We start from the raw sequence: 23,217 nt of genomic DNA on the forward strand, positions 1-23,217 counted from the left end.
AGCGGTCAAAGTCAGTTACACACACGCAAGCGGGCCGAAACACTTTCAACCATGAGCGTGAGCCAGCAGAGCGTCCCAACGGCAGCTCCGGCCAACATTCCGCCACACGACACAACCCATCGCCACAGCTTAACACATGTGTCAAATTAACATCCATACTGATCTTTACATGCATGAGAGAATCTTTTTATCAAACCACCCTCAAGCTTAACAGAATAGTTCATATGAAAATGAAAATCATATGCAATCATTTACCTCCAAACCTGTCTGACTTTATTTCTTCTGCAGAACACAAAAGAATGTTTAAGAATTGTGCTGGTTTCTCTTTTCCATGCCATTGGTGAGTTTTTAAGCTTCAAAAAAGACCCAAAAACTTTATTTTAACCCAAATTTGAATAAAATTTGTTATTCAAAATTTTGGAAGTAATTATTTACCAGACACTCATCCTAGCTCTCCTTAGAGGTCATAAGTGAAGCAGAGACATCAGATTCTTAAATGAGCAGCTCTTTTGAATCAGATCTCTTCAATGAATCAGTTGATACGCTTCTAAAAAACTTGACTGAATTGTTTGTTCACCATACTGACTCACCTGATTCTCGAGTCAACTCACTGACTCAGTCCATTCGCAACAATTAACAGGCTCCCTGGGAAGATAATCAGTGAATAACAACTTAATACACTATATTGCCAAAAGTATTGGGACACCCCTCCAAATCATTGAATTCAGGTTTTCCAATCACTTCCATGGCCACAGATGTATAAAATCAAGCACCTAGGCATGCAGACTGCTTCTACAAACATTTGTGAAAGAATGGGTCGCTCTCAGGAGCTCAGCGAATTCAAGCGTGGTACCGTAATGGGTTGCCTCCTGTGCAATAAGTCCATTAGTGAAATTTCCTCACTACTAAATATTCCACGGTCAACTGTTAGTGGTATCATAACAAAGTGGAAGCAATTGGGAACAACAGCAACTCAGCCACGAAGTGGTAGGCCACGTAAAATTACAGAGCAATGTCAGCGCATGCTGAGGCGCACAGTGCGCAGAAGTCGCCAACTTTCAGCAGAGTCAATAGCTGCAGACCTCCAAACTTTGCGTGGCCTTCAGATTAGCTCAAGAACAGTGCGTAGAGAGCTTCATGGAATGGGTTTCCATGGCCGAGCAGCTGCATCCAAGCCTTACATCACCAAGTGCAATGCAAAGTGTCGGATGCAGTGGTGTAAAGCACTGGACTCTAGAGCAGTGCAGACGTGTTCTCTGGAGTGACGAATCATGCTTATCTGTCTGGCAATCCGATGGACGAGTCTGGGTTTGGCGGTTGTCAGGAGAACGGTACTTGCCTGACTGCATTGTGCCAAGTGTAAAGTTTGGTGGAGGGGGGATTATGGTGTGGGGTTGTTTTTCAGGGGTTGGGCTTGGCCCCTTAGTTCCAGTGAAAGGAACTCTTAATGCTTCAGCATACCAAGACATTTTGGACAATTTCAAGGTCCCAACCTCGTGGGAACAGTTTGGGGATGGCCCCTTCCTGTTATAGCTGCAAAGGGTGGGCCAACTCCATATTAAACCCTACGGATTAAGAATAGGATGTCATTAAAGTTCATGTGCACGTAAAGGCAGGCGTCCCCAAAATTTTTGGCAATATAGTGTATTTTGGTCTATTTGTCAGAAGAAACTATCGAATGACTTCAGAAGATGAAGACTTGGAATATAGTGCACAAATATTTCTATGGTGCTTTTGTGTCTTTTTGAAGCTTGAAGCTTCATTGTATTTGCATAGAAAAAAAGTGACCAGAATGTATTTCAAATCATCTCCTTTTGTGTTCCACAGAAGCAAGAAAGTCATACCTCTTCGAAAAAAAAGCATGCGGGTGAGTAAATGATGACAGTATTTTCATTTTTGGGGAAACTCTTAAGAGAGGCACAAAACAACAAAGACAGAAGAGGAGAGGGACAGACAAAAGGAGATAGAAACACAAAGAACTGAGGTCTTACCTCAGCAACCCGAATCCTTTCTTCTTGGTCTTCTTATCCAACTCATCACCGACCTCTTCTGATTTCTTCTTCTCTTTCTCCTTTCCTTTGCTTTTCAACTTGTCTTTCTTTTTGCCTTTGGCCTTCTTCTTCTTGTCTTTCTTGTTCTCCTCATTGTCTCCCGCACCTTGTCTAGAGGAGCCACTGGCCGGAGTGTCTCGTCCAGAGCTCTGGTCAGACCCCTCATCTGTTTCAATACAACAAGCAAACATAAAATATGAACATAGTGGGCAACAATTGGGCAGCATAACCAAAATATATCCATTATTCATTTCTTCTTGTGTTTATATACCATAAACTGCACAAATATATCTACCATTGTATAAACGGCATAAAATCTCAACTGGCTGACAGATTTCTATATTTACAATGTATTTACATTCAAACGGCCTAGCCCTAGTGTGGCCTATATCTCAGTTGGAGTCGTGGAAATATAAAAGATCTCTTCATAGATATTTTTCCAGCTAATCTGCCCTGGAGCTTCATAAATTATCATAATCTGGAGGAAAAAGAAAGGAGGGATGCAGATAACTGAATAAAAAAGGCGGAGGAAGAGGAAGAGAAAGATAAGCATTGGAAAATGTGAAAAAAGAGGCTTGGGTAACTGAGGAACCTGCTGACATAACCATCTGTTACTGGCTATCCACTGTGGGGCACTGTATGTGTGTGGCGATCAATCGCGGCTGCATTATGTGTCTGTGCTCTGAGGTTTGTCAGATGGTGGCGGCGGTGCTGGGAGCAGATGTACGTTTACCAGGCTGCCTCAGAGAGTGTGTTAAAAGAGAGATGAGGAGACGTGCGAAAAAGCATCAGTCTTTCATAAGCCTCACAGCGGCCATCTTACTAAACCTCAACTTGTAGCTCAGGGGAAGGTCCTGATAGCCCTGTACACTGTGATTTATCGATGGCTAGTTGTATTTTACAGGCCAAAATATGACAAGGGAAAAGACAATTAGACCTTGAAGAGACAAGTGAGATCAGGGCTGGAAACCGAAAGCTTGCTGGTCGACTAATATGTTTTTTAATGGCCGATGCTGATGCGTAGAGAGCATGGTGGCCAACATTTACGCTTATATGCAATGGTAAATTATATATACTGTACAATTGTGAAAATTAACTGAAACATTTGACACAATATTTCTCAAAAGATTTGACAAAGCTGTTGCTATAACTGATACGAGGTATAAATGTCAAATCTTTTAATCTGCCAACCTGTTTAAAGGGTTAGTTCACCTAAAAATGAAAATTCTGTCATTAATTACTCACCCTCATGTCATTCCACACCCGTAAGACCTTCGTTCATCTTCGGAACACAAATTAAGATATTTTTGATGAAAACCGGGAGGTTTCTGATCCCCAAGAGAAAACAACCACATTCAAGGTCCAGAAAAGTAGTAAAGACATTGTTAAAATAGTCCACGTGACTATATTCATTCAACCTTAATGTTATGAAGGGACGACAATTCTTTTTGTGTGCAAAAACAAAACAAAAATAACTTCTCTAAAATTATCTAAAATTTCTTCTCTGCCCTGTCATTCTCCTACACTGTTTACATTGTAGACACAGTTCAGCACTTTCAGGTTCTACGTCAGAACGCAAAATTGGCCGACGCTGTACATGTGAGCAGCACGACACATGCGTGTGATCGGTGTTCTGAGGTAGAAGGCGTTCTGACGAGTTGGCGTTCTGATGTAGCTTCTGAAAGCGCTGCACTGTGTCTACAATGTAAACAGCGTAGGAGAATGACAGGGAAGAGAAGAAAATGTTGAATAAAGTGGTTATTTTTGTCGCTTCATAACATTAAAGTTGAACCACTGTAGTCACGTGGACTATTTTAACGATGTCTTTACTACTGTTCTGGATGTGGTAATTATGCTGCCTTCTCTGTCTCTTTCTTTTGATGGACCTCTCGAATTTCATCAAAAATATCTTAATTTGTGTTTGGAAGATGAAAGAAGGTCTTGCGTGTGTGGAACGACATGAGGGTGCGTAATTAATGACACAAATTTCATTTTTGGGTGAACTAACCCTTTAATTGACCAATTGACAGAATTATTTGTGAATCCAAACACACAACACAACCAGTTTAGTCCAACTTGTGAACAAATTACTCTAACACTGTGTCTACACCAGACGCAACTTTTTTCATGCCATGTCGCGCCGCAACAGCTAAAAGCTGTCTACAATGAACGTGACAAACCGACCATTGTAAAGCAGCTGTCGGGAATTTGTCGCGTCGCGCTGCGCTGCTTCTAGTGTAGACATGGTGTAAGGAGCTTTTAATTAAAATATTCAAATTATGAGCAGTATTTTTAAAAGAATAAAATAACAAAGAAATATGTTAAGACATTTGTTTGTTTGTTTGTTTGTTTTAGTATTATATAATACAGTGGTTCTCAACCAGGGGACCTCAGCAAACTTCCAGGGGGGCCCGATAAGTCTTAAAATTATTTAAATTGAGTTATATTAAAATAATGAAAATGTAAACAAAAACACCAAAAATAAAGATTAAAATGACAGTATATTTTGGGTTTATTTATTTCTACTACAACAGAAGTATCAGAGGTACATCTCAGCTTGGGACCTTTGAATATTGTTTTGGACAAATGGGATGCCTTGGAGTAATTTAATATATAGTTAAGGCCAAATATTAGATTGAATTTATGGCCCTTCCAAAGAGAATGAACAGTCATTAAAAAGTCTGCACCTTAACACCTTTTGCAATAATAGTTTTAAATATTCCTTCCTCTAAAGTATTAATAGAATCAGTGAATTAAACCGTTAAGGACCCGGAATAGTTAATAAGAACCAGAATTCTTCCCGATTCCCTTCCTTAACCACTGTGCACTACACAATTGTGTTATGCCCCGTAACTTTTACGTGCACTGATCTGCAACAGGAACAGGAAAGTCATGAAAAATAAACTCCACTTACTTGGTGATACAGAATATTTTGCATTCACTATGACTCTAAACCGGTTCAATCTTGAAAGACAGCGATAAACAAAATAAAACAAAAAAGAACAACATGCAAAACTCTCTCTGAGCCTCTCCGACACAAACGGGTTCGAGGACAAGTTGGTTCTTCCGAGGCTTAGTCCAAGGCCAACAGCAGCATCCGTTTCCCCATGGCCTGATTTCTACACAAACAAACGCCGATCCGCTGTTTAAACTATCATTGAAGCGGGCGGCTCGGTAATGACTGTACAGCCGCCCTATTATTCAGAGACACAGAGGAACCTCAAAGGCCTGCTCCAGCTTCCACTTCTCTAATATGCATCAGAAAACTCTTTTGTTCGGACCAGCGCAAAGGCTTATTGTAAATATCAATCCGCTGAATACAATGCCGAACGCCGGAGAAAAACTGGTGAGAAAGGATAAAGAAAAAAGGGGAGATATTTCCCATCATGCTCACGTTTCAATATGAAAACACTTTAAAAGAGCAGGGCTTGAAGACTTAGAGAGCAGTACCTATGCTCTGAAAGCCTTACATAATAAAGCTATAATGACACTGCTGTGAGCTCAAAGTGAAATAATGGAAACCATTTCAAAGGGAAATAAATCCCTTCCTTAAATGCCTCTCTGTTTATCATCTTCACTGATGTATGGCCTTTGATATTTATATGGTTTCTTCTCCATGTGAGAAGGCCTCTTAGTAGAATGCATCCTCTTGATTTTTTCATTGGGCTGGTGGTGTAGTGGTTAAGGCTCAAGGTTCGCAACTGGAAGTTTCAGGTTCGAACACTGCATGAATTTTCCAAAAAGTCAGCAAATTCCCTAACACCTTTTGCAAGAATAGTTTTAAATTTATTACTGAAATGATCTCATCATTTGGCATTGAATTGCATTTCTTTTTTCCCCAAATATTTCTTCCTCAAAAGTATTAAAAGACTCGTTGAGTCATTCAGGAACTGGAACAGTTAAGAGAAATTGGAACCAGAATTCTTAAAGATTCCATTTCTTAACAACTGTGCACTTGAATAGCAAATTCCATCTAGGCCTGATAATAAGTACCAACTATTTCACAAAGATATAAAACAAAATCAGAATGTTCAGATCTGCCAGTGAATATCTAATATCTAATTTAAAACAATTCTAAATACCTGATCCCATAAATCTGGTGATTAGTTCTTCCTCAAAAGCATTTGGCAGCCCAATAACATGTAAGTATGACTGTTTCTTGGTAAATCTGATTAAAACCTGCACCCTGACTCCTGAAGTTGTGTAGCAGCCAATCAGACTTGAACCAGGGATTTTCAGTAAATTCTTGCTACTTTATATGCAATATACATCGGAACATTTCATGGGCTGTCGATGGATGTGCTGTCTGAGGCTGAGAATATCACCATTGTGCCCTTGAGCAGGGCACTTAACCCCAGGTTGCTCCAGGGGGATTTGTCCCTGTAATACGCCGATGGTTCATGTCATTCAATGGCGACACTGTGTGAATGTCACATAAACAAACTCCACCACAAATAAAGATTGTAATCTAAGCTGCTTAAACCAGATCCGACATTATCATATAAAGGGAACAAGGACAAACAATCAAGCATGGATTAGTATTCAGAACACAGAAAAGGATGGAAACTCAGGGTTCCCAGTCTTTTTCAGCGATCATTTTCCAGGACTTTTCAGGACATTTTAAATTTTTATATGACAAAGATCACGCCCTAAAGTAATATATTGCTCTCTTAAGTCTTTATTGCCATGACTTAACTATAAAATCAGTTCTTAATATGAGCTCTTAATCATACATAATGACTATGGAAGCTTGTTTCCGCCACAGAATATTAATAATAAAACAAAAGTCGCAATTACCTTTTTTGTATCTCATTATTCTGACTTTTTTTCTTGCAATTGCGAGTTTATATCACAATTATGCAATTTATAATTCTGACTTTATAACATAATTGCTAGTTTATATCACACAATTCTGACTTTATATCAAGCAATTGTGAATTTATATCACAATTACGTAAACTCGCAATTGCAAGAATTTTTTAGAATTTTGATATAAAAAGTTGCAATTACCTTTTTTTTAATTCAGCGGCAGAAACAAGTTTCCATAGTTTATTGCCATGACTTAACTATAAAATCAGTTTTTAATATGAGCTCTTAATCATACATTATGACAAATTGTTCTCGGTACCAGTGTCCATATCATAGCAAAAAAATATTATAACTATTTTAATGTTTTGAAAATAAATATATTAGTCAAAGACAAAGTCGATGAATAACAAAGAAACCCATAACACGTAATAGAATATGTAATAGTATTTACACAATGCACACATCTATTTTGACATTAGAATTTTCTGTTCCGCCCAATGCTGGTTATCACCATGTCAATCAATACAATTTTGGACTTAATCCCACATTTAAATAAGTCAGTCATTCCCAAAACTTTGTAGTGTGTATACTTAGCAGCATGAAAAATGTTTTTCAAATTGTGAATGGGTTATATACAGATTTTCCCTTTTTAACCACCGTAGCTGTCAATCACTTCAGCGCAAAGTTCTGCGCTGTTGTGAAAACTCCTGTTAAAATCAATGAAGCTGGCTACACTGCACAATGAATCTCTAACTGACCTTATATCGCATCAAAATTATTAGTTAGCAAGTTACCAAATTAGGTAGCTGCTACCAATTAACATTTGCTGCATACATTTAAGCAGTTAATAGCATTAGCTAACTGCTGCAAGTGGCAACACAAGACTAAACATCATCATTGAAAATACTGTCAAAACTCAGCAATCCTGAACATCACACTTTCTGTAACTAACTCTTTGTTCTCGGCTATAGGAAAAACAAACTTTTTAAAAATTGATTTTCAAGGACAACAACAAGATTTTCCAGGACATTTTACATTTTCTCTAATTTTCCATGTGTTTTCCAGGACTGGAAAGTTTGTCATCAATTTTCCAGGACGAGTGGGAACCCTGAGTGACATACCCTAAAAAGAAAAAGAAGTGTGCTTAAAGGGTTAGTTGACCCAAAAATGAAAATTCTGTCATTAATTACTCACCCTCATGTCGTTCTACATCCGTAAGACCTTCGTTCATCTTCGGAACACAAATTAAGATATTTTTGATGAAATCCGATGGCTCAGTGAGGCCTGCATTGCAAGCCAGACAATTAACATTTTAAAGTGCCCAGAAAGGTACTAAAGTTATATTTAAAACTTGAACATGAAGCTTCAAAGCTTTACGAATCTTTTGTTTCGAATCAGTGGTTCGGAGCGCGTATCAAACTGCCAAACTCACGTGAACAATTGAAATTTCGAAACACTTATGACGTAACGAAGCCTCATTTACTGAAATCACGTGACTTTGGCGCTCCAAACCACTGATTTGAAACAAAAGATTCATAAAGCTTCGAAACTTCATGAAGCAGTGTTTTGAAATCGCCCATCACTAGATATTGTTGAATAAAGTCGTTATTTTGTTTTTTTGGCACACAAAAAGTATTCTTGTCGCTTCATAACATTAAGGTTGAACCACTGTAGTCACATGAACTGTTTTAAATATAACTTTAGTACATTTATGGGCGTTTGAAAGTGTAAATTAACTTGCTGTCAATGCAGGCCTCACTGAGCCATCGGATTTGATCAAAAATATCTTCATTTGTGTTCCGAAGATGAACAAAGGTCTTACGGGTGTGGAACGACAGAATTTTCACTTTTGGGTGAACTAACCCTTCAATTGCACTGAATGTGCACTTGTAGTGTACTTCAAATCTTAAATACCATATACATTTTTTTTTTTCAGATGATATTGTATTAATGAAATAAAGTGGCACTTAAGTGTAAATAGATTCAGCAGTACATTTTAACCACATTTCAAAGACAATAAAAGTAATTATGAAGTTATATATAAAGATGTACTCAAGTCCCACTTAATTGGGTCAAAAACACTATAAAATTCAGCTACCTGAATTTAATATAAATTTAAACTAAAACATTGTCATTTAATTTCAATTAACATGCAATTAAGTGTCTGAAAACATTACATTCAGTTCACACTTTAGTATATTCTTTAGCATATTTTTTTTCATAATAAGTACTCTTTTTAAAAGTATGCAACTTCTTTTTTCACAAGGGTATGCAAAAATAGATTGATAAACATATGTATGTATATAATCACACACACACACACACACACTGGCTGATTAGAATGTGATGTTCAAATTCTGCAGGCAGACTGTCATCCCACAACAGGGACAATAATGAGAAGTGAGTGGAACGCTGTGTGCCTAATTACCGTCCTCAGTAATTAGTAATAAGCTGCCGCTGTTTTCTTGACCAGAAGATCTGGTGTGCACACGTAAGTGTATGTGTGGTATCTCCACATCATGAAAAACAGCAGATTTAATCACACGTCCATGAGCAAATGAGAAAATAACCTGATAATTTGTGATAATGAGTTTGTTTTGAAGCTATGAACTCATAACTAGGTCATCCTGAGTGGCACAATTGAACTACATCTCATTTTAAAATTTCAGAGAAAGTCTTACAACAAAGAGTTTTATCTTGATCTCAATCCGGTTTTATCTTGATCTCCATGAATAAGTAAGTTAGATACTGCATCAGGATATGTGTGTGCATGAGACGGGATCTTCAGCTGTGCCGTATCTGTTCGCACTGACCATAATGAACAACCCTTCTCCTCTCTCACACTCTCTCCTTCTTTCGCCACATGTCTGTAGTCTGTCGTCTCACGGAAGGGCCAATTAGGCTGGTGTGTGGGAAGAGGAAGCACATGACAGGGACAAAGCCAAACTCTTTACTCTCAATTACTCTCCCTCAACAGCCACACACTGACTTCACTCACACAAATCTACAATCACTACAAATACTGATCTAGCACCTATGTATAACCATGTTCAACTACAGACTTATGGGAGTCTATGAGGATCAAAGTGAAATGTGGAATATAGCAACTCCAAATGTCTTAAAAAGTACCACATCTTTTATTTCTAATTCTTACTATTTCATATTTTCATTTATTTATTTTTCTATTTACACTACTATTCAATAGTTTAGGGTCAGAGAAAGGGTTAGTGTAAGATTATTTTTGAGAGAGAGAAATTAATAATATTATTCAGCAAGGATGCATTAAATTGATCAAAAGTGACAGTAAATACATTTATAAATGTTAATGTCAAATAAATTATGTTCTTTTGAACTTTCTATTCATCAAAAAGTATTAGTTTCCACAAAAACACCAAGCAGCACAACTATTTTAAACACTGATAATATAATAAAAGTTTCTTGAGCAGCAAATCAGCATATTAGAATGATTTCTGAAGGATCATGTGACACTGAAGACTGGAGTAATGATGCTGAAAATTACAGAAATACAGTTTTTTTTTTTTTAAAGATATCAAAAAAAAAAAACAAAAAAAAAAAACAGTTGTTTTAAATTGTAATAATATATTACAATATTACTGTTTTTATTTTGAATAAAAAAAAATGCAGACTTGGTTAGAATAAGAGACTTCCTTTAAAGACATATATATATATATATATATATATATATATATATATATATATAAAATATATATATAAACTTAATTGTAAGTCTGTACTTTTGTTTGTTTGGTCGAAAAACAGTCTATTTTTAAAATAATTGGATATTGAAAAGCGGCACAAAAGCGGGTGCCATGATACACTGCACCTTTAAATCATCTTTGCATCTTAAAAAACCTTGCTGCTGCATTGTGGGTGCTCACCATCATCATCCTCTGGCGGTCCGTCATATGACTTGTCGATTGCTGCTCGGAAGCTCTCGTTGCAGCCACGCCCTCTAACCATGTGTGGGCGGGGCCTGTGGAAGGGCAGCAGTTCGTTTCTCTTGGCCTCTGTCATGGCAGTCTGCAGACTCTCTAGAGAGCTGGACTTCTTTAGGCCTAACGTGGGTCCCAACTCAACCCCACCGCTCACTGAGACAAAACAAAGAGGAAAAATAAAAACACATATTATGATAATTCAACTGCCAGCCAAAATCTCCACACATTTCTGCAATCAATTCAGGCCAAAATATATGTACAGACTCTGTTTAAACTTTGTTATTAGATCATTGTTTTGTGTGCTATTTATGTCATGTAAATTTGATAATAAAGACATTTAAGGTTAAAGTTGAAAATCTCTCATTGAATCAATATTCCTGGCAATAATACAAGTTAACGAAATTGACAGCTTTTGTAGCATGATGTTATTACAATAAAAAAAGAAACAACTTTCATTTCTAAAATAAATAAATAAATATTTTTTTTAAAGTCATTTACAGTAGGTACTTACAATGGTAGTAAACCGTGTCAGTTTTTGAAGGATTTAAATGTGAGGCATAAGAGAAAAAAACAAACAAACCTGGTTACATTATTGATAAAACTTTACACAGAAAAGATTAGATTAAGTTTTTTAATTTATTTTTTTCAGGTTAACACATATATTTTGCATCTTGTGACTATACTATTGACAACTGAAATCAACATTATGCCACAAATGCTGTCAACTAAGCTTAACTTGTACTAAACCTGAAATATTCTTTTAACTTTCACTAAAAGTATGTTTGTCATTCAAAATATAGCTGTCGGTGATGACGCCATTGTACTATTTGCATACTACACTGCAATTGGTTTTCTTTTTTGCATTTATTTCCATACTACTTGCATGATTTTCTTTCTTAGATCTGCTTTGCTGTTCACTTTGCTGTGAACAGCAAAGTGGCTTTACATTTTTGCAAAACCAAACCTAAACTTAACTAAAACTTCACAACTACATTCTGCTGCCTAGCAATCACTGGTATTAGGAAATGTTAATCTAATTCTTGTGCTTTATGGAAGGCTCACTCATTTGTTTCTGTGATTTGATTGCTAATCAAAGATGGTGGGTCAATAGAGACTACTGGAGCGTTTCCCAAATGCATTCTGGGAAGAAGACAAAGCAAAACGTTAATAATGTTTGAAGTGCCAAAGGTGAATCTTTATAAGACTGAGCATGTATGTGTGTTTGTGAGTGTGTGTGTGTGTGATTGTAAACACTCTCTCTCCTCTAATGAAAATGACTTTTTAAACATGCGTCTCCACAGGGAATGATGGATGAGAGCTCAAGCCTGGGACTCGTTTCTCCATCAATCAGAAGCACCATCCCTCTCTCTCTCTCTCTTCTATCTCCCTCCTTTCTATCTCTGCATAACTCCATCCTTACTTTCGTCGACCCCACCCTTTTCCATACATCTCTACACCCAGAATCATTAGCTAAAGCGCTGCAGCTCCTAGAATGCATTCATGAATCAGGAAATCATTGTATCGACAGGTGGTGCGCCTCACTGGAATTCCAATCAGCCTGGCCTGCTGCCGGCACCGGCCCCCTTTTTGTTTGGCTAATGGTCGTTTAAATGAAAGTGGAAGTGGGATCAGTCGTTTAATCTGTGTGGCCTCCAAACTGCCAGAGATGGCCAGACGAGATGAGCCAAGCCTGACCCAGCTGCATGCTTTCTGCTCTCAGGATTATGACACAGGAGAAATTTATGCACATATAATTTGGGATATGGTACAGAAAGAGAGAGAGAGAGAGAGAGAGAGAGAGAGAGAGAGAGAGAGAGAGAGAGAGAGAGAGATGAGGAATGGGACGCTGAGAGACAGCGAGGGTGGACGGAGATGAGGACACAGCTGGATGAGAAAGTCTCCATGTAACATTACAACAGATGCCACACTTTGAAGTTTGACAAGAAATGAAAGTTGATGAAAGGATGACAAAGGATATGTGGATATATATGGGACATGCTCATTTTGAGTTAGACGCTACAAAGAACCAGAGAAACACAGATTTTAATATAATTTAAATTTTGTGATGGCGAAGCTGAATTTTCAGCAGCTGTTACTCCAGACTACTTACAAAAACACTACTAATAAAGAATCGGTTAATATGTTGCCCATATCCAGTTCAGGTGTCTTTCGCTTACGTTAAAACCTTGCCAAAAGGTTAATGTACGGAGCTGTCTGAACCACTGCCAGAGGGAAATTAAACAGGAAGTGTTTGTCCGAACTCACAACAGGTTTTGCGAGAGAACGCAAAAATTTTGAAAGAGAACGCAAATATCTTTGCAAGAGAACGCAAATATCTTTGCAAGAGAACGTAAAAGTTTTGCGAGAGAACGCAAATATCTTTGCAAAAGAACCTAAAAGTTTTGCGAGAGAACGCAAATATCTTTGCGAGAGAACAAAAGTTTGTGAGAGAACGCAAAAGTTTTGCGAGGGAAAGAAAACATCTTTGAGAGAACACAAAAGTTTTGCGAAGAAACGCAAAGTTACTCAGGGTAACGCAAAAGTTTTGCTAGAGAAAGCAAAAGCTTTAAAAAATACTTTTTGTTCCCATCCCAAATTTTTTCCACCACCATGTCCCTTTATGGGCTCCATAACATAAAAAAAACACCCTACCACAAACTTTTAAAAGGTAGTGTGTGTTTATTAAATCACTTAATTCAATCAAATAAAAGATTTTTTTTTTTTTTTTTTTGTAATCTTAAGAGTCCATTTTCTCAACAACAAGATATTAAGAAGCCAACAGTTAAATAATAGTATCTCACACATTAATATCTTATATATAAGCACGTTGTGCAGCGTGATATAAACGTGAGAAGGGATGTCCTCTGTGCTACTGTATCACTTTTTGCACGAGTTTCAGAAAGTGCTTACATCACACTTCACAACATGCTAGCATTTATGTCAAGCGTGAACTTATGAACCTGCGTGCATGTAAATAATTCTGAATGTACTGTCTCTTCTTTATTTTTTCTTGTAATATATATATATATATATATATATATATATATATTTTTTTTTTTTTCTTTTTCACTTTTTTCTTTATTAGTATTGTTAGTATTACTTTTATTGTTAACATTGTTAATATTATTTATTATTATTAGCATTGTTATTGTTACTGTTTTTTTTTTTTTTGTTTTTTTTTTGCTTTCTGAAAAGCTTCCTGTGGACTGATGTTGAAAATTAGCATGTGTGCTAAAACACTTAAGCAAGTGCATATGGTTTGTCCAATGTAACTGTGATGTCCATGTTAAATAAAATTTAATAATAATAATAATAATAATTGTGCTTATTTTGTGTGGTTTTTGAAGTGTCAACTTTGGGGGGTCTCATACACTTAAATTATATAGACCAGGGCTCTTCAACTGGCGGCCAGCGGGCCAAATCCAGCCAGCCAATCATCTTCATCTGGCCCGAGGGTACCCCAACCTCCCTCCTCTTTTCCTGGCGGTGCGGCTAAATTTGGTTAGATACGTGGCCGCAGTGGCGCATGCAGCTGTACAGCTATACACACTGTTCGCATCATGCACGCTCCTCCGACTGACCTGAGAAATGTTTTCTGTGCAAATATTTCAGCAGTTATGTGTGTCCCGTATTTCTGTCGACTGAACCAGCGATACCTATCATACGTGAATAAATCCGTCATTTGTCTCAATTCTTTCTTTTCTGTGAATTGTCCAAACGCACTTGCATAACGATCTGAAACAATCTGGATTCGTTCGGACCGCTCTGTCACTGAATCATCTGAAGTTGTTTCTCAGTCAGTAACAACAAATACAAAACAAATAGCGCTGTTTTCAGGTGTTTCACTAGTTTACATTGAACTGCACAGCACGGTCCAGTGGACAACAGAACAAAAGCTTAAAGGAGCTGCGTTTATTCCCGGTCCCGGATACCATTATTAAACAGCGTTGCGACATCCAGTGAGAAGCGTTTCAATTGGACACGCACCTCTCGGTTACAAACCACAAATCACTCGATGATTAAACTAATTTTAAATAGGATAAAACAGCCTCAACATTCCCAACAAGACTGATGAGGAAAACAGGAGAAATGTGCCATGAATGAAGATAGCAGACTTTTAAATCCCAAAATCACCACCCTTACAAACATTTACCATGAATGAACTGTAGTAATTTATCATGGTTTGTGGAAATGTGGAATATTTATATTGAATACTATGTTATAGCCATTTATATTGCAATATATTTATTAAGTGGGTAGGGGAATAATTCATTTCTTTGTTAAGGTGTAGTTTTTACCTGTGTTTAGGCATTTTTTATAGGTCTAACATATCATAATATAATATCATTTGACAGTGGCAGTGAGTAGCCATGTATGGTTTTACCTGTGGTTACCAAGTCTCACTGTGAGAATATTTTCATTTAAGCCTAATAATTATAAATAAAATAATTCTTACCAATAAGGCCCCCTCTCTCCCCGGCCCACCTCAATTTTTTGATTTGATGATAATAATTGTGATATAATCCATCCCTCTAATGAAACTACTTGAAGAGCCCTGATATAGACTCACAGAGATAGATTATTTTTCTAAAAATCTTCAGTTGTGTTCATCTGATGAAAGAATGGCTAAATGATGAGAGAACTTTCATTTTTGGATAGAGTATACCTTCAATTGTGAGAATGAGCACTGAGAACGGGCCACAGCCCTGAAAACCTGAATTACTTTGAAAGAACAAGTTTCACTCAACAAGGGCTAATCCTGAAATTTAACCAGAAAGGACCAAAGCAAACCACTCTTAAATTGGACTTTCAAGCACACGGCTGTGGTGTATCATAGGGAAAAGTTCATTAGCAGCAGTGCGGAGCGTCAGAGAGTGGGAGAGGTCCGCTGCAGCTGAGCTCCAGACTCAGTGCAGGGCTGGATTTGTGTGAGAGGAGGTTTATAAATAGCAGGCCCCTGATGTACCAGCCAGCGTGACTGAAATGTTCTCTCTACGAGCACAGTTCGTGTCATAAACGTAATTACTTCTGTCCCACGGCCTGCTGATGGAATTAAGCAGCTTTTGAGAGGTCTGCTCTCTAAAGGTCTCCAAAACTTTTGGCTCAGAGGAGGAGAGTTTAAATATGTGTCTCGGGATACTACGCTTTAATCAGACCCACGTACATGCTGAAAAGGGGGCGGGGCTTTTAAATGTAGTCTCACCTGATTTAAGGAAACAAAAACAGAGACTAGGGCTGCATCTCAATTCACATACCATTCTACTAGATTCTGATTGGTCAATAGCTATGACCGCTTTACCCAACGGTTCTGTGTTTTACTACACAACACCCTTAGCAACCACTCTTAGCAACGTAAACTGTATGCTCTCAATTGAAATTGTTCATTGAAGCTTACCATATTATGTAGAAGAGTACTGTGAGAAAGAGATTATTACCTGCATTCAGATTTAACGTTTTCCTTCAGGTCAAGTCCGATGTATTATCTTGTCCTTTTAACAGTTAAGGGGTTTTCCCGTGACTGACAGCGCTAGTCAAAGCATTTGTCAGTTGCGTCTTGTTCTGTGTTCACAACAATTCAGTCTTTTCAATGTAAAAGTCTTTGCTACTGACTGACACACTCATAAAGACAGTCTTTGCCGCCATCTAATGGCGTAATAATGTAACTTCTGTTGCTGTTCACGGTCATGGACAATTTTTTCCAGCGGAAGGAAGGCTTTTAGTAAGTTGCATTGTTACATATTTTTGGTTTTAATATTTGTCTTGTGTAGTAACCGTTTTTTATTTAAAAAAAAAAAAACGCACAAACTCGTACGAGTGAGGTTGTACATAAGCAATAAGGTGCACTCGTACGAATTTGTGCGTTTTTTTTTGCTAAAGCGTACGTATTTTATGAGTTGCCAAATTTGTATGAATTCGTACGAATGACCTACCCCTAACCCCGCCCCTAAACCTACCCGTCACTGGGGTTTAGACAAATTGTATGAATTCGTACGAATTAGCCACCTCATAAAATATGTACAAATTGGTTGTGAGATAGCCTTGAGATTTTCAAAATATGAATATATATTGGAGTATTAACATTTCGAAAAAGATTTTAGCATTCAGTATGTAACAATGGTGTCTGTGGTCTAAATTTTTATTTATTTATTTATTTATTTTTAAATCACTGAATTCTGTCAAATAATATCTAAAAGTCATCTGGAATCTTTAGAGGTCATTTTGAAGCAGAAAAAATTCTAACTCATTTTAGAGTTTTAAGACTCATTCCTGCAGCAAATAGCAGCTCTGAGGTGCTGACAAGATGGCCGCCGAGTGAACTAACTGCATCCAAAATCTTAGGCAGTGGACCATGCTGCCCTATCAGGCAATGACTTTGCAGGCAAAGTCTGTGCAAGAAAGTACCTCACGAAACTGACTTCTGAGGAAGCGCGACGGTTTAATGACCTACAAAAAATAAAGAGAGCTTTGTTGAGAACTAAATGAATATTGACCTACTACAATACTCATTTCTCGCTAGAAATTACATCAAACGTGTGAAAAGTTGGTTAAAAAAAAAAAAAAAAAAAAGTGTATTTACACACAAACTTACAACCAACACAACTTTTCAGATGCCATATTTATTTTTTAGCTCAACTGTCACGGAATCGAAAGCACAGGATTGTGGGATATCAAAGGCAGTGAAAAATACATCTATACATCTATTGTTGCCTTCCTACCTCCATATGCTGCCTACGGAGGCAGCATTTTGCAGCTTTCAGACACAGCCTATGTTTCAATACACATTTAACAGACACTGTAAAGAGAGGGTCGACTGAAGTCTGTCACGCCAAAGGTGAATCTCCTGTGGTGGAAGTTAGAAGAAAAGAAATGTGGAGCGAATCACCATTTGAAAGGTCAGCTGTCTTAGTGTCACTTATGTTCTCCTGCCACACTCAGAAACACTTACTCTGGGTTCATAAGTGCTGGGTTCAGGAAGCAGCTTTCTGTGAGTTATACTCCTACATACCTCATGTCCCAGAGTCTGTCAATCAAACTCAATGGAGTATTCAGGCAGGAAGAGAGGATAGAGACACATATACCAGTTACAGTTCAGACACTCTCTGATATCCTACACAAACTGTAAACCCCGTTCTCCATCCTACCGGATGGCATCAATCACTACAGCGCAGGTATTAAAAACCTGTAATCCTGGGCTGTTATGGTATTTTCGCAGCGAGAGATGTATGGCTTTGATAATTGCCTACGGCAGACCTTTAAAAGGCATCTCATAATTACGGATCACCTTTATTGGGTTAGCGTGTGTAAGGGGGTGTAGCAGAGGTCGCTGGCTCGCGGAGACTGATGGCTGTGGGTGGAGGGGTCTGTCACTTTTTGAGTGCAGGGTGATGGATGGTCACTTGCACTGGTAACCAGCACACACCATTAAACCTCGCCCTCATACCAGCACGAGACAGAGAAACCCTCCCAGACAGAGCTTTCATCTTATTTTGATGTAATAAAGATTGTATCGATCAATCAGAAACTCATTATGAGCTCGATCACTGTAGGCAGGGCTGGTTTTGAATGTGTGAGTGTGAGTGTCGGGCCCCACAGATCTATGAGTGTGAGCTGAGCTGACTGAATGTGCCACGAACAGAAGGACAAGTGGAGGAACACATATAACAGGACTCTAGTCCTCTAGTCTAGTTCATGCAGTGGTTCTTAGACAGGGGGCGGGGCCCAATAGGGGGCCTAAAAAAAAACCTTCAAAGGTGACTGATGATTTATGATTTAAAGGGGTCATGAACTGCATGTTTTATTGTTTTAGAATGTTTCCTGTGGTGCACTTATACTGTTTGTATGATTTTTACATAAAAAATTGGGTAACACTTTAGAATAGGAAACACATATTCACTATTAACTACGCCTTTTCCCTCAATAAACTCCTAATTTACTTCTTATCAATAGTTGTTAAGTTTAGGTATTGGGTAGGATTAAGAATGTAGAATAAGGTCACGCAGAATAAGGCACTAATATGTGCTTAATAATTGCTAATAAACAGCCAATATTCTAGTAATATGCATGCTAATAAGCAACTAGTTAAAAGACCCTAAAATAAAGTGTTACCAAAAACTGTCATAATTTAGAAATAAAAGGCATTTTTCCTACCCTGATTTTAGCCCTCTGATTTGAACGCTCTGTTTTAAGGGGCGTGTCTGCTGTGAGACTTCAGTGTAAACGCCCACTGCTGTGATTGGCTAACATCTTTGCATATGAAATAGCTAAGTATTACATGTTTAACTCTCTCAAAATTTTTTAGCACGTTTTTACTATTACAGCTCTCAAGGTTAACTAATCGTGTAAAGTGTTGATTATATTTAGATCTATGGCATTATATATAGATTGTGGCATGAAAGGTTGCAGTGATGAATCACAGACATTTTGAGCACATGAATGTAGCGATCTTGTCATTGCAACTCAATTTCTGCACACTAACATTGGCGCGAGTCCAGAATTCAGTCACTGATAAACTTGTGCTGTTTGATTGACAGCTCCAGCGATTGCAAAGGGAGCGTTCTTTGATCGCTTTCTATTTATAATTTAATTACGGTTTAAATAACAGATTATTTTCATCCAACTAAGAGAAACAACGTGAAGTTGACCGTTAAGTCATCACTGGTTTGATTTACTGGCACATAGACAAAGAACATCTGACTGTACATGAATCATTACAAATCAGAAATCACTAGTCACAGATCAGGCATTAGAATTAACACGGTTACTTGCATGTTGTCGCATTACTGTCGAGTCCATATTGTAAATGTCTGTTAGCAAAATTAATTGCGACTGATTTACCAAAGAATCCACAGTGAAATGTACCGCATAAAAAATAAATAATGCTCAACTGAGACATTTTATGTTGAAAATACATAAAATAACAAAATTACTAGCATTAGGATCCTTTGGAACGTGTTATTTTTAGTCCAGTGAGTGATCTTGTGCTCTTCTCTCTTCCTCATCTCACTAACGCCAGTGGGCAGGGCCAAAGTTGCAATGGTGAAGTAGGTGTTGATTTTCTTTTGCAGAGGAGGTCTTTCACCTATCTATTACGTCATAAATAGGCACATTCCAGGACGAGTCGTCCGCTGGACTTGGTAACATTAAAAGCTGTTTTTGGACTAACAAGAAAGTTTTCAGTTGTGAAACTTACAGGATATTCTTATAGTATGATGACCTCTTATAAATCAAAAGCTCAAGGAAAATTTGATTTCTTAGTTAATGACCCCTTTAACATAAGACAAACGAGCATTAATGAGACAAAATACCTAAAAATCAAGATATTTCTTGTTTTAATTAACCTTCTAAATAACTTTTTTTTAATTTATTTTTTTTATGCTTTCTTTGAAGAACCGGGGTTCATGCTCTTAAAATAAATATGTGTGGTAACCTCATTTTATAAGTGTGATTTCTAGACCTGGAAAATTCTAGACCTGTGTTCTTCACATAAGCGTTGCCTTTTTTGCACCAGACGCACCGCTGATTCATGGGTCCAAAATGTTCCAGTTTGATTCATGGGTCCAAAATGTTCCAAAATCTCTCCATAAAACATTCTTCCACAACTCCAGTTATATCCAAATGAATTTAAGCATATTCAAGTCAGCCTTTTATGTTCTTCTTGGTCAAGAGTGGCATTCGGCAAAGCTGCAAAGCTTATGAGCAGAAGAACACCATCTCCATAGTCAAACATGGAGGTGCTCCATTCTTGTTATGGGGGTTCTTGGCTGTTGCAGGAAGTAGAAGTCTTGACTGTATGAAGGACATCATGAATTATTTGAAGTATCAAGCCATTTTGGCAAAGATGATGATGCCTTTGGTGCAGAGTCTGAAGCTCGATGATCGATGGACTTTCCTGCAGGACAGCCGTCCCAAAGTATACATCCAAATCTACTCAAACTTGGTTCAGGGATCAGTCGTAGAATGTTCTTGAGTGGCCAGTACAGTCTTCAGATTGAAATCTCATTGAAAATATTTGGTGGAATTTGTAGAAAGCAGTGGTAACATGGAAACCAAAGACTATCAGTGATCCGGAAGCTTTTTCAAGCGAGGAATGGGCCACGATTGCAGTAGAGTGGTGACAGAAGCTTCTAAACACTTACAGGCAGCATTTATTGGAGGTTATAAAGAATAAAAGATTCTGCACAAAAATTTGACTTTTGGGGGTTGAATAATTTTGTACATGTACGTTTAGAGCCATTTGATTTTTATTTATTTATTATCTTTCATTTTTCATCAACTTTACATTCTCGGAATCACTCAAATGTATTTTAATAAACTTTGTATAATAGTTTACTGATGACATAGATTAATTGTTTTCATAAAATTTTGTTCTCAGCAGCAAAATGTCTTGCAAGTTAAGAGGGTTGAATACATTTGTGCGCAACTGTATGCCAAGCTCTAAAATACTTTTATCGGTTAGAAATTGTGAGTGACAAATATTTCCATAAATCCTTATCCCTAATCCTTATTCAACAAATCACAAAGAACTGGAGAAGTCATGGGGCCTTCAAATATTGTTGTGGACAGTGGGGGGGCCTTGTAGCCAAAAAGGTTGAGAACCACTGTTTTAAAGTAAAAAAATATTAATTAAAATTAGATACATTTTTAATTTCACTGAATACAAATTCTTCTTAGCTTGAAACTCTAAAGATGTCATTAATTAATGATTCATCATCAGATTCAAAATGAAGTTTTGGTGTCTGACTCAAATAGTGACTAACAAATTTGTGATATTTTCAGTCACAATCTGGAGCAAAGCTAACTGAACAATCACACGTACGCACAACACTGCAGCACCTTCACAATCAACTGTGACTAACAGAGATGAATGAATAAAAGTTACACACCAGAAGAGGTGACTTCATTGTTTATCTGGATGCGTCTAAATTCATCCAAGTACACCTGGGGAAATACACTAACACACACAGAGAAACAAACAGATGGCTTTCTACGGCGTAAATTAATCTATCAATTCCAATCAGTGAAATATGGCAGCTTTCAACTTGAATCAACAACAAACTCCCTCTCAATCGTGTACAGAGATTAGTGTGCGGGCACACACAAATGAGACAGAGAGAGAACAGTGTAGCATCAGGACTCTCAACAGCCCAGTGCTTGGCAGTGACTTGTATGTTTTCAAAGTCAAAATTACACAAGAGACAATAAGCAGCACAGTCTGCGCTCACCACAGCCAAACTTCAGAGGAGTACAACAGGGTACAACATTCACTTTTTGCCACATTTGCTCAAGGCTTCCTGCAAACATTTTTAGAAAAGTACTATTTTTATGAAAATGTACATCTGTCCTTCTGATTATTACACCTTTTTTTTGCTTATTTTTGACAGTTTAGGTCAATATGTCCCTCAAAAATAAATGCTGTTCTTTTTAACTTTCTATTAATCAGGGAATCCTGAAAAAAGTATGGTTTAAGCAGCACAACTGTTTTCAACATTGATAATAATAAATGTTTGAGCTCATGAATTGATCATGTGACACTGAAGACTGGAGTAATGATGCTTTACCATCACAGCAATAAATGGCATTTTAAAATATATTTCAATACAAAGCAGTTATTTTTAATTGTAATAATATTTCACAATAGTACTATTTTTATTGTATTTTTTATCAAATAAATCTGAGCATAAGGGATTTGGTGAGCATATAAGGGAGATGAGACCATCTCTCTGTCTCTCAAAAACATGAAGATTTGTCAGAATTTTGTATTTATTCCATCAAGCAAAAGGCTGTTAGAAGATATGCAAGTGTTTTACATTTTGTAATGCTTTGATTTGAATTGCTTACATTGGGTTCTGAAACACACTAAAATTCATCACTCCAGTTGACGTGTTTGTCATCAGACTTTCCCTTCAGATGCTCACACTAAACAAATCACATCAAAGTTTATGACTGTACACAAAACACAAATATTTAATGAGACAGTTTATGATTGGTTGTCTGTCGTTAAACAACTTGCTGTTATATTCTACTACATCATATATCTTTAGTGTGGGGCTTAAGTAGGATTTCATAACCTAGGGTAAAACACTACAAACCCTGGGGTTTAAACTCAGCATGCAATGGAGATTGCAACTGACTTTTCTTCTCTGTTGTGAAGTATACATAATTTTTATACTGTACTAAATGTATATTTTATCCCCTAAACACAACCCTCACAGAAAAAAAAAAAAAAAAACACACACACACACAGGTTTGTTTTGCTATCTTAGTGAGGACATTCCATAGGCGTAATGGTTTTTATACTGTACAAACTGTACATTTTATCCCCACTCCTAAACCTACCCATCACAGAAAACTGTCTGCATTTTTACATTAATAAAACATTGTTTAGTATGTTTTTAAAGCTA

At 37.3% G+C, this 23,217-nt stretch overlaps 1 protein-coding gene across 10 annotated transcripts in view; it reads right to left on the reverse strand.

Moving 5' to 3' along the window:
* pard3bb (par-3 family cell polarity regulator beta b) overlaps positions 1-23,217 on the reverse strand; it is a 400,101-nt gene that overhangs the window by 154,548 nt on the left and 222,336 nt on the right. For all 10 annotated transcript variants that reach the window (XM_051906928.1, XM_051906931.1, XM_051906932.1 and 7 more), the window contains 2 exons: positions 10,760-10,969; positions 1,992-2,217 (listed from right to left, as the gene is read on the reverse strand). In XM_051906928.1, the coding sequence (XP_051762888.1) occupies positions 1,992-2,217; positions 10,760-10,969 (436 nt within the window). The remainder of the gene's footprint in view (positions 1-1,991; positions 2,218-10,759; positions 10,970-23,217) is intronic.

Source organism: Ctenopharyngodon idella, chromosome 9 (assembly GCF_019924925.1).
Source record: "Ctenopharyngodon idella isolate HZGC_01 chromosome 9, HZGC01, whole genome shotgun sequence".
Lineage (NCBI taxonomy): Eukaryota > Metazoa > Chordata > Actinopteri > Cypriniformes > Xenocyprididae > Ctenopharyngodon > Ctenopharyngodon idella.